General features: G+C 41.0%; 1 protein-coding gene across 5 annotated transcripts in view; it reads right to left on the bottom strand.

Moving 5' to 3' along the window:
• Positions 1–1,898: 1,898 nt before the first annotated feature.
• Positions 1,899–12,626, bottom strand: part of CBX5 (chromobox 5) — a 33,146-nt gene continuing 22,418 nt past the window's right edge. For all 5 annotated transcript variants that reach the window (XM_039862170.1, XM_039862171.1, XM_039862175.1 and 2 more), the window contains 2 exons: positions 12,319–12,419; positions 1,899–10,208 (listed from right to left, as the gene is read on the bottom strand). In XM_039862170.1, the coding sequence (XP_039718104.1) occupies positions 10,058–10,208; positions 12,319–12,419 (252 nt within the window). In that variant the 3' untranslated portion in view covers positions 1,899–10,057. The remainder of the gene's footprint in view (positions 10,209–12,318; positions 12,420–12,626) is intronic.

Genomic DNA, 12,626 nt, shown 5'->3' with positions numbered 1-12,626 from the left:
AATTGAGGCTGCTTATGAGATTTGAAGGGGGTGGAGAGAACATGGGGTGGAGAGACCAGAAATGAGAAGAAAAAAGACAAAGAAAGAGAAAAACACACGATATAGTAGACAAAGGGGAGAAACCATAAAAAATACAGACGCACAAATAAAGACAGAAGCTGAGAAGGAACCGACACCTGGAAAGCAAGATGTTACAGCTGCAGAGTGGGGGAAGCAGGAAAGTAGAGTGAGGATGAGAAAACAAAGGCAGAGCATCCAAGGAAGAGGACCAGACCCTTGCCCTCCTATGCCTGCAGCTTGTCCATGACTTTAAGTAGCTGAGTTCATGAGGTTTTACTCATCTCTGATTTCTTCCTACATCTCTGCAGGAATAACAGAGCCCTACTGTCAGTGCAGTATGCTCACACATACCAGTTGGCCCCTGCTTTTGCCTACCTCCCCCTCCCCCATTCCAGGTCATGCTCAAGGCTTGGGAGGCAGCTTGGTGTGTATACAGGCTGTCATGGACTCCCCTCTGCAGATGCTCATGGGCAGCAGCCTTCTCTCTCACCCCTAGCTCACACCTCCAAAGGCAGTGGCTGCCCAGGGTTTGCTTGCTCTAACAGGGTGATTCCCAGCTGTGCTCAGTGATCCAGCTCAGCACAGATTCTCACACTGTGATCCATCCCTCCATTTCCCCCGGCTGTCAGTGCCGTATTGATTTCACTGGCTCTGCAGCCCTTTAGTGGAGACAAAAGGGGCGGCAGAACTGCCTGGCTCTGTGCTTCTCCAGTGCACTGAGGGGCAAGATTCCAGGGAGAAGAGTTATGAGTGATGATGAGCTCATCTGAATGAGTGCCATGCAGGCAGACCTCCAACACACTGGAAAGAAAAACCAAGATACAGTTGTTTAGGAGTGGGAGTGCAGGTGTCAAAACCCTGGAGTCATCTGATGGGTCCTAGGCAGAGACAAAGTGGCATGATGGTGAGAGAACTAGAAAGAGATCGAAAGGAAAGGCGGCAAGCAGTTCCAGGCTTCAGTTAGGAAATAAATAATGTCCAGAGGGTCTGGCTCTGAAGTGGACCAAATGGCTCTCCTGTCCCATGTTTATGGGGTCATGGACCATTAAACTAGCCAACCTACAGATGTCTTCATAAGACTCTGTGAGATTAGACTGGGGAGACCCTATAACTCAGCAGCAAGAGGGGAAAACGAGAGGGGAGAATTGCAGATAGGAGACGGTGGAAACAGAACTCAGCCTTCAGTCATCACATCTCAGTGGGAGGATGTCTTGGTTCGGGGACCCCTCTTTCTCACTTTTCACTCTTCTGTGAGAGTTTCTGCCCATCTCCATTAGATTCAGAATTGGACCACGCTTATATTACCCAATAAACATTTGCTTATTTATATAACTTTTCCCTCCTAATCCAACTCCACTTGCCCACCCCCTCAACCGTGTTCCTGACCCACATCACTCTGGTCCTCAGAGTCTCTTTGGTATTGTGAAGCAGATAATAAGAGTTCTATTTACAGACTTATATACGTTGAGATTTTCAAACCTGATTTAGATCGTCAGTCAATGTGATTTCCCACAGATTCTAATAACTAGAAGCCAAAGGGTAATGTTTATTCTCTGAGCCATTGGGAGTAGAAACAAGCACAGGGACCAGGAAGGCATACAATGTGAACTGGTTAAGAGAATAGTTTAAGGAACAGGATACATGTTCTTATTCCCTCAGGTTTGCGCCACCCTGTGGCTATTTGCAGAAAGTCAGAGACCAGTAATCGTTAGAAAAAAGCCCTTGTTCTGGATGTCTCGCCGCTCTTTCAGAAAGGCATGTGTCACGACTGACTGACATCCCAGGACTCAAGTTAAAGGAAGGGTAAGACTCATATCTCCAAACCACCACTCAGGATCCGTATTTGAAAAGCAACCATTTATTAGAACCAATACAAGAGTATGAAAAGAGGGAAAAGAGGAGGGTGGAAGAGGGGGAGAGAATGAGGTCTGCATTGGATGTCAGTTGTGGAAACACATAAATTGCCTACTTTTAAACATTTACATTTAAAAGGCAAACATATATATATATATCACTTATCCTAAAAAAATTTTTAAATCAAAAGCAGACATGTTTGGCTGAAATAAAACCAAGAAACACAACCAAAACTCCCCCATAAACCAAAAAATCCATACAGAATTCAATTTCCCATTTTTTCATTCAGAAATCGGGCTACAAAGCTTGATTTGTTTTGCTACTCAGGATGGTACACATTGCTGAGAGAAACCCAGCCTCTTGAGTCTCTTAGATCCCATCTTGTGGGAAGGGGTGGGAAGGGCGGTGGGCCATGGGCGAGTCAACTCTTGGCTACTTGGCAGGATGTCAGACTGTGCTCTCCATCCTCCAGAACTCCACAGAACCGCCTGGTGCCACCAGTGCTGGGTGAAGAGGAGCAGAGTCCACAAACCACAGAGAACAAGAACATGACTGCAGCAAGGAGCCAGGACCTTGTGCTTTTTCATGGGTTACATATCTAGGGCCAAGGAGAGGGTAAGGAGAAAGAGCCCTATTGGGAAGAGGAGCTGGCTGAGCCCCTGAACTGAGATGGAGAGTAAGGCTCTCAAGCCCACACCTGGGCAAATAGAAATAGTGTCCGAAGTTTTCCCAAATCAGAAGAAAAGGTCAAAATCAGGTTCAGACTGTGGACACAAAAGGAGACGAAGGACGGTGAATGCAATGAATTGGTGAAGCTTTAAAGAGTAACAATACCCAATTCTGAGTATTAATCGTATCTCTAGAAAAAAACATTTTTCAATGTAGCTCTCTTTTGGAGGGGGCTGGAGAAAGTGGTTACATTTATTGAACCAGCTGGTTCCTATGGGGAGGTGGAGGCTTGGGTACAGATATCACGAAGAGGTGCAGTGACCCAGATGTACTGGGGTTAGTTGAGAGAGCGGTAAGCAATGATATAAATCAAACCCACTGTGTCTGCTTTGCTCCTGAGGCAGTCAGAGTCTGTCCCAAGCCCACAGGGGATGGGACCTTAATCCCCAACCTGCAGAGAGAAACAGGCAGTAGTATCTCTGCCTCATGATTCCCTTAATCCAATGCTCCTGGGTCTGAAACAGCCTCCCATAGTGGATGCAAAACACAGAAAATACTAAGTGCCTTCCCCCAAAACATCCTAAATCTGGACTATTAAGACTCCAACATTCACAAAAACACTGTCAACATCTGAACTAGCAGCTTTGATGCGGGGTGGGGGGCAGAGAATGTGCCAAGGTCACTAAGTAGTTCCAACCTTGGGACAGCTCAGTGAGGACTGAAGCCTATGTCAGGTCTAGACTTCGGCTGAAGGCATCCTACAAAGAGGACCCTAAGTATTTTATTAACTTTGATTTACAATGCCTCACAACACCCCTGTGAGGTAGGTCAGTATTATTACCCCCATTTGACAGATGGGGAACTGAGGCATTGAAAGGAGTGACTTGCCCAAGGTCAGCCATTATGAATCAGTTGACGAGGTTGGCACACAGTCGGCATCCACTCAATTCTTGTTCCACTCCCTAGAGCATTTTACTTCTTAGAGTGCACTTCAGAGCAAAAGGAAGCCAGTAAGTACACCTAACTCTGCAAACTAGATGAACTCAATCAACCCAGAAGTATTAACTGAGCGTTATTTATCTAGCAAAATGCAAGGAACCTTGGAGAAAGACTGTATTAATGGGTATTTTGAAAACAAAATTACATTTTAAATTTTAAGGTGAAGGATTAAGTCACACTCACACTGATTTCTCGAAGTTCTGTACTGAGTAACCCAAATTCCTAAAATCCAAATGAAGCAAGACCACATTCAAGCAGAAAGATAAGACCTCGTTTCCCCAGTAGTAATCTTGGTAGTGCTCTGAGCTGCAAGGCTGAGGAAGAAAGACCAGCAACAGTGGTGATGGCAGCAGCAGCAACATCCTCTACAGGCTAAGCAAGGGGCACGGAAACCCTAACGCCACCAACCACTACTCGTCCCTCCCTATAATTCCTAGAGGATAGCATCTCTCTAACCTTTCTGCCTCAGCTCATCTTTAGGAGTTGCGGCATCTTCATGAATAGCTCAAGATCAAGAATATAAATGGTGACCCCTATTTTTAAATTTAAGGAGAGGGGATAACGCATTCCCTATAACTAGTCATAGACTCTTGTAATATTCTTTCCTCCCGCAACAAAAGGCAAAAAAACTCTCTCCCACTCTCCTTTGGATTTACAATGGATTCTCATAGAAATCATGACCCTTAATCTAAAACTAGGGGGGAAAAGCTAAATCCGTAGCCAGCCCTGATTTAGAATCAAATACTACAGCTACCAGAAACTGCAAAACATTGACTTGAGCCTTAAAAGTGCTGTGACACGATTAAACTCCATCTTCTCAGGTCTCTCAAAGAATCTCCAGGCAGGAAGCCACTCCTTTCCTCTACATCCCCTCGCAGTAGCCAGAGCAATAGGACTCTCCATACAGCAGAAGCTCTAAAGAATGATCTATCGGCACACACATACGTAGTCTACCAGGAATACTCTTGTTCCAGGAAGGACCAACTACTCCAAGACCTAAATATAAACCTTTTTTCATTGATTGCTGATCACACCAAACAAGTCCAAATGATGATAAAGTTCAAGACTGATTAAAGTGGCAATGACAGTTCAGGTTCAGTCCGTGTTTGGAATTCCTCAAAGTGTGACAAACAGGCCACTGGGGCCTGGATCAACTGTGAGGGTCACACCTGCCAATGCCAAGGGACATCACACACACAAAAAATACAGAATGGCAAGACAAAAAGTTCATTGCATTCAATTTGGCCTAATTTCTTGATAATAGTTTCCTATTAGATTTTCTGATTAATACTGATGGCTCTTACCTAGACTGTGATAATTAGGTTTTGATCTATTGTGACATTAATGATCACAATCAGTTGACTTTGAAATTGTCTTAATTAATGGCTCTTCCCTTGTCGGCTGCCTCCAGTGCAGGTTATGTACCCTCCCCCACCTTGTTTTAACTCCTTCTCTTACTGATCTCAGCAACAAAAAGCAATTGGAGGGTCACTTTCTTCCCATAAACCAAGATTTTTAACTATTTCAAAACTTTTCTCTGACAGGAACAGTAGGTTAGGTGAAATAAGGATCAGGATGAAAAGGCAAGAGAACATGTTGTCGATGAATAGGAAAAAAATCCATCTTAGAAAACAAAGTCAAGCATGATGGTAAGTGGCAAGGACAAGCTGAAGTAACTCTAAAAAGACATGATGAGGTAGTTTAAAATTCAAGAAATCCAGCGTAAGCAACAAGAATCTAGAATTGTTTTTATGAGCTATCCAAAGAACCTTCACACTTTAACTTTCCAGAAGTTATTCTAATTCCTGGGAATTCTGACTTTCAACACTAGTCAACCGTCAATTGCCCAGGCAGACAAAAGTATCTTTTTCTTGTGGCCAGAACTAAGAAATTTCTTAGGTTAAACTGTTTCATAACAGGGCTAGGCCGCACCCTAGATTGATTAAATCCAAAATCCCAGGGTTACATATACTTTTGGGAGGGTTTCCACATAACTGACACAAGTCTCTGCTTAGAAATCACTATCCTGCAGTGTTGAATAAAACTACACTGCCCAGAATAAATGCCCGGGTGTTAACAGATGTGCCCCAAGCTGCCTTTTTAGCAAATCTGTCATTGCAAAATATGTCCCTGTTTTAGGCTTAAAGCCAGCCTCACATTAATTCCTTCAAAAGGGATAAGGAACCAAAAGAGGTGTGAGTAACTCTGATAAAATGTCCATGAGGAATGTTACAGAACCCACAACAATGTAACAACACATAACTGGATCTGCAATATAGTTAATACTTTCCACAAGCAAAAATTAACTATACTGTTAAATACTTTGGCAGAGAGCCTAAAACAGGGATCGAAATCTGGGGTTCTCAACCCCCACTCACCTGTTCTCTCAGTAATAGCAGCATTTCTAACTAACCTTCAGTTATCTTTATTTTCTGGCATAAAACAAGCCCTTGTGATCTATAGCCAGTTAGCTCAGCTTATCCAAGGTCATAGGTCTTTTCCACATATGAACCAATTTTTACCCTCCTACTTTAGGGCCACAAATTATAACAGCCAGTTGTCTGTCTCTGCCCCCAAATCAGAAACGTGTATCCATTTAAAGCATTTTTTACACTAAACTATTAATAGTCCGTTTATCTCACACCAGTATAAAAGTTCTTTGCTTTAGGGGCTACATCTTTTTGAACTTTGTATCCCGTAGGCCAAAAAAATGTTTGTTGAATAAATGCTGATGTAACACTAATGTAGCTAGAATATGGACAGTTCAATAAAAATCGACCACCATTAATTGAGCGGGGGCACCGAATTCTTAGGCTATGTATGCTCTTGGTACAAGGCTGGTAATATCTCCATTTTTGAAACATAACTTTTATCATTAGTGGTAAAGCCAACATGAAACTGGAATACAGTGGGTCCAGACCTTTCCTCTCTCCACCTTGCTACATGTACTATTGCTTAGTGGTAGGTGGTACATCCAAAGGTACAGACCTCAGCTCTAAAAATCTAAACCAAAAGGATTGAGTCATGCATGGGTACAAAATAAGCTTTTTCGTTGAGCTAATTTTGTGAGAAACAATTTCCACATTTCAAATCTAATGACAGAATCCTTCCTGGGGTTCCCATGTCACTGCAAAATAGTATTTTAGGCCTTTGAATTCAAACCCGAAAGGCAAAGGCAATCACTCCACAACCCAAACACAGATCCCTTTGTACTTTAGGTGAGCTGGCCTAAACATAGATGCAACAAAATCACAAGATGAAAATCCCAAGCACCTACCCCAATGCCCTATGATTTGACCTGAATATAAGGTAAATGAACAGCAGGGTGTCTCCAGAAGAGGAATTAGGAATTAATAATAACTGCCCAAGCTATGGGAACAGGATCAACCTTCTAACAACAAAAAGCAGCACAAAGATATGGGTAGGGGACAACCAAGAACCATCTAGACTCTTGACTGTTAAGGAGCACGACAGGTCCAAATGCTCCCTTGAGCAGACAAAAACTGTATTGCCAGAAGAAAAATGATAGGGCTCCCTCCAGGTTAAAAATGGGCGCTTCCATCAGGGCTGATGTTCCTAACAGCTGATCCTAATGTGAGGGCATCAGCCCAGCACGGGGCTCGGAAAAGCAGCTATACTGACCTTGGCAGAGTAGACTCTGCCGGGCAAGGCTCTACTAAATTCTGTGAAAGGAAGATTCGTGAATGCTGATTACTAAAAATTTCATCAGAAGAAAAATGTTTTGAAAGGACTACAGGGAAAACATACTGAGCACCTGAGATCTAGATGTTTGAGGGTGCTTAGCCCATGGCTACTAACTTCTGAGAAAACCACATGAAAACAAGTTTGTTTGAGGCTACAATTCTCCAAGGGCCAGGACAGCTATTCAGCATTAACAAATGCTGGAGGCACAGGCAGGCATCTGGCTTCCTTTCTGCTAAAGGCTGAAATCTGTATTGGTTTTTGGCTCCCTACATTCTTAGAGAAGCAGCTGTGCAAAAGCAAGGAAAGAACAAAAGTTGTTTCGGCGGCACTCAGTACAAGACCATGATTCAATAAACTGTGGACAGAAAAAGATGAATGGAGTGAAGAGTAACATATTAAAGGGGTTATAAATAGATAATACTGGGGTTATTGTGTTGAAAGAAAATAAGATTTTGATGAATGTCTTAAATATCACCTATAACCCTAGCAACCATGTCCCAGGTTTCTCAGGATCAATCTCAGTACAAAATAATTGTTTGTCCATATACTAGATTTTGTAGTTTATATGCCCACTATTCTTGGGAGAAACACTAGCTACATAGATAAGCTATCATTTTCTTCACCTGCAAATTAAAACCCAGATCACCTCCTCAGGTGCTCTAGCCTACTTTTGTCCTATCCTTGTCTGCCCTAATTGATATTCTTAGTTACCTATATGACAAATCTATTTCCTGACCATCCTATCTTTTAGATGCCCATAAGATTAGTACTAACAATTGTCAATTATCTAACACTTGATCTAGGCCCTTAATTCCTTCAGAGAGTAAAGGAAGATGAAGATAAAACTCCTACCCACTTGAGGTATGGGTTATGAGTTCTCACCTAATCACATTACCATTCAGGATTTTCTTGGATGACTTAAACCAAAATCTTCATTGTTCCAGTCTGTCATGTCACTGCATCAACAGCTGTCTTCTCAACTGTGCAGTATAATTTTTGACATAATTTATACAAGCACACAGAATTCAATCAGCAGCTGAGCAGGGAAGCAATGTTAACGAATGCTATGAATGAGTGTATGATTTGCATATTATTCGGCTCATCTGTGGACCAGAGCAATCTATCCATTCCCCTCATTATAATCTAGAAATGGCTGAATGCTCCTGGCCAGACAGCTGTATGTTTTAAAAATCAAAGCAACAAAAACAACCTTGATGGCTGGTGAACTCTACAGTTAAGGCTATTTCAAACATTTATTCTTAATTCCTCAGCTTTGGGCTGGGACAAGGATGCTCAAAACCCTGCTATTTCCTTACTTTTAGTCTTGATTCCCTAGCCCCTCGCCCCCAACTCAACTAAAGAAAAAAAGGATAACAAGAAGTAGAGCATTTCTTCGGAGACAAAGGCAAAAGGTTATGATCAGAAAAATAAACTCTCACTATAACGGCAAAACAGGAGGAAGCCAAAAGGGAAATAGTTTGCTGAGTAGAGAGAGAGGTTCTGTCAACACACTAATGCCAGGGCCTATCACTTTCTGAGGTGATAATCTTCCATGCAAACGTGTTTTAAAAAAGAAGATACAACTAAAAGTTTGAGGGTGGAAAAAGGAAAAGCATTAATACTTTGGGGACTCTTGGCAAATCCAGGAGTCAACAAAGCAGGATATTTATGACGCTATGAATATTTAAAATTGATATTGTGGCCAATGGCTCCCCTCCAAGAATTCCCCACTGAAAATAATAACAAGGAGGGGAAACTTGGGTCCACTGAGAAGTGAGGGTCAGGTTTGAAGCCTCTTTGGTTAACAGGAATGCTTTGGGAGGCCACAAAAGTTGGCAAGGTTGGAGGGTGCCTAGCACCTTGGCACAAGCAAGCACCAGGCAGTCACTCACACCTACATAAATATATAGTCCAAATGTGAGGGATGGAAGGAATACATATATATCATATGTGATAATAAAGACGATTGTACCCTACCCCATCATCCTCAAGTACTAATAGCTAAAAATCTCCAGTTAATAATCTTGTCATTTTATGACAGACACCACCACCTTGCAGAAGCCAAATCAAGGATTGCTAAGAAACAAGGCCAAAAGTCCTGGGGCTAAAAGGAGTGCCTTAACAAATCCGAATGTAAAATTTCAAGTCCTACAAAGGATAGAGCTATTCTGGGAGGATGGGTGAGGATGAACAACAGAGGGTGGCCCAGAAGACCACACCAGGAACCCTGTATTCTCCTGGGTAGAGCTGAATGAGGTTGGGAAAGCCCCAACAGGTAGACAGTTGCTATTGGCTTTTTATAAAGATGGGCAACATCTTTTCCATCCCAACATCTCAAAACAAAGGCTAGCTGATCATCGACATGTTCCAAGAACCAAAGCAAGAAACCAAAATTCATCATCATTGTAACAAAATCTCCCAATCTAAAAAGTGACCAACCCTGAAAAGATCAAGACTCTAAGGTGATTAAAAAGTTAAAACTCATCTTGAGGTCACAGGGGAGCAAAAGGAAGAGATGGCGTAAAGAAAAAATCATGGGGATTATACACTGTATGTAAATGCCTGGTCTTCACAGAGAGACACTTATCATGAATCAGACCATCAGTTATATTACAAGAGAACCAATACCAACATTTCTCCTGTGGAGCACAGTGATAAGCACATTTTTTTATGGATGTGTTCAGGATAGAAGAGGGTAGGTAGAAGGGAGAGGAGGCAGGGAGGTGAATGTATTATGTACAAAGAGAAATGACAGAGACCACCCCTTCCTTTAGCTCTTTGCTGTTTCTTTCTCTTTGTTTTCCGCATCCTCAGGATATGCATGCCACGTCAGTCTCTCTTCATAAAATGCTATCACAATCTGTGGACATTTTACATTAGCTTCTTTTGCAAGAACCAGATCTGCTTCATCTGTGTCTTTCCTGGAGAGAAAAAAAATAGGAGACTTAAAAGAAGAGAAAATAAGAGAGTCTGTCCAAATATAGCTTTCTGTCATTATCTGGACTTCATTTCCTCTTCCATCCTGATTTCAAAATGAGAAGAACCCTACCAGTTCAATATTTTCAAGAAGAAATTTAAATAAATGAATTAAATTATAGTAATCCTCCCTTATCTGTGGTTTTGCTCTCTACAGTTTATTACCCATGGTCGAATGCAGTCCAAAAATATTACATGGAAAATTCCATAAATAAACAATTCCTAAGTTTTAAGTTGTGTGCCATTCTGAACAGCGTTTAATGAAATTTCGTGCTGTCCAGCATCTCCACGCTATACATGCATTAAGCTATCTTGAGAGAGAAGAGACCACATTCATATAACTATTATAGTCTACTCTTCTATTTTATTATTGCTACTGTTAATTTCTTATGGTGCCTAATATATAAATTAAACTTTATCACAGGTGTATATGTATAGAAAAATACATAGTACATATAGGGTTCAGTACTATCCTCGGTTTCAGGCATCCACTGAAGCAGGAAGGCAGGGGGAATATCTTAGAATGTATCTGCCACAGATAAGAGGGGGACTACTGTATTAGTGAATATCATTTACCTACTACACCAGACAGAAACGGAAATCTTCAGTTAGAATTTAGATGGAAAACACTGCAGGCTTAATCAAAAGGCTGAAAATTAAATTACATAAATTCTGCTCCCATAATTTTTATTTGTATGTGTGAACATGTGAATGAACACATAATTAAACCTACATTCAGCCCTACTGATTACACATGGATTGAACAATCCAGTTTCTGGATCATCTAAGTGAAAGCGTCCTAACCCTCCCTCATCTTATGGCCTTTTAAACATTCATTATCCTTATAGTCAGAACTATGGATTGGAACAATAAGAAAACAGAAATTTAAGTCAGAAACAGTACTTATAAAAGAGAGAATAAGGACAAATTTTAAATCTAGCACTAAAATGAAACGTAAGAATAAGCTGCAAATTTCTATTATACAAGTTACACAGGCTAGACTACCATGTGTAACAAAAAATCCAGTTAAGTTCCTTAACCAGGATTCCAAATCAATAAAAAAAAAATATTTTAAATTAAAATTCCACTGAGATGTGAGCAAAGACAACTACCTCCTTTTCTAGAAAACTGAGATCCATAATTCATAACAGTAAGGATTATGGGTGAGAGAAGGGGGACAACAGACAGAACAGATACTCAAATTTGGACTATGGTAGAAAAAGCTAGTTAATATGTGACTGTAAATCATAAGTAACACATATGGCTGAGTGGGAAAAGCAGTCAATATAGCTCTTTACTTGTGAAAGAATATAGTGATTCTTTAAAAATAGGTTTCTGGGTAACTTACCAGCCAAATTTCGATCAAATAAAACATTAAACCTTTTGTTTATACAACTTTTAAGGCAATTAACTTCCTTAGTGGTACAGTAGCATGAACTCTCTATTTAGAGACCAAACCTAAATCACAAGCCCAGAACACTTGGAAACTGAGAGGTAGTGAGGGCCACACCATAAATCACCCTGTCTTTCAGAAACCAAATTGAGGGGAAGTAACTATACTTTCCTCTAAGAGCCATTCCCTCTGCCGGATGAAATAACTTGTGCTTTGGCCAGCATTATTCTTAATGCTTTCTGTTGAGATTATTTTTCTCTTTTAGACATTATTCAGTGGTCTCGCTCCTCGGACATGGCTGAAAGGCTTACTCAACTCCTGTCCTGTGGCCACAGGCTCATAGTCTTGATGGTAAATGATTCAGAACCATGTAAAAAAAATGGTTAGGTCATGTTTATATGTTTCCTACCTCAAATCTACCTTTTTTCTAATATGTAGGCTAATATAATATAATTTGACTTAATACCAACGCTTGAGAAGGTCTTGAATTCATTCCAAACCATAATTCCCATTTAATACTGATAGTTGGTGTCAGTTAAAGATCTTTGACAATCGAAATTTTTGGTTGGGGAATAATCAGTCTTCCCTCCCCTTCCTCCATACAAATTCAAGTCACTGACAAAAAAACCCACGATTGTAGAGTGAGACTCATTCTCTCTCACCATTTCATTAGGAACATTAAATCGCCACAAGAATCTGTCGCCCCAATGATCTTTTCTGGTTCCAGTCCTCTCTCAAAGCCCCGAGCGATGTCATTGCTCTGCTATAAATAGAAGATGAAGAAAGGTTACTACTTGGAGAAAGAGTAAAAAACCTCCCTGTTACTCAGTTCAACAAAGCATAACCTAAGTTAATATCACCTGATAACTATTTTTGTCACCAATTCATAAGATTCTTAAAACTTAAGAAATACAATACTGGGTCACCCAGTGACAGTAATGACAAAAGATATTTTTGCAAGGAGACGCAC

Source organism: Pteropus medius, unplaced genomic scaffold (genome assembly GCF_902729225.1).
Source record: "Pteropus medius unplaced genomic scaffold, Ma_sr-lr_union100, whole genome shotgun sequence".
Classification (NCBI taxonomy): Eukaryota; Metazoa; Chordata; class Mammalia; order Chiroptera; family Pteropodidae; genus Pteropus; species Pteropus medius.
The sequence above is the reverse complement of the archived record's forward strand: the minus strand, read 5'-3'. Positions and strand labels throughout refer to the sequence as shown.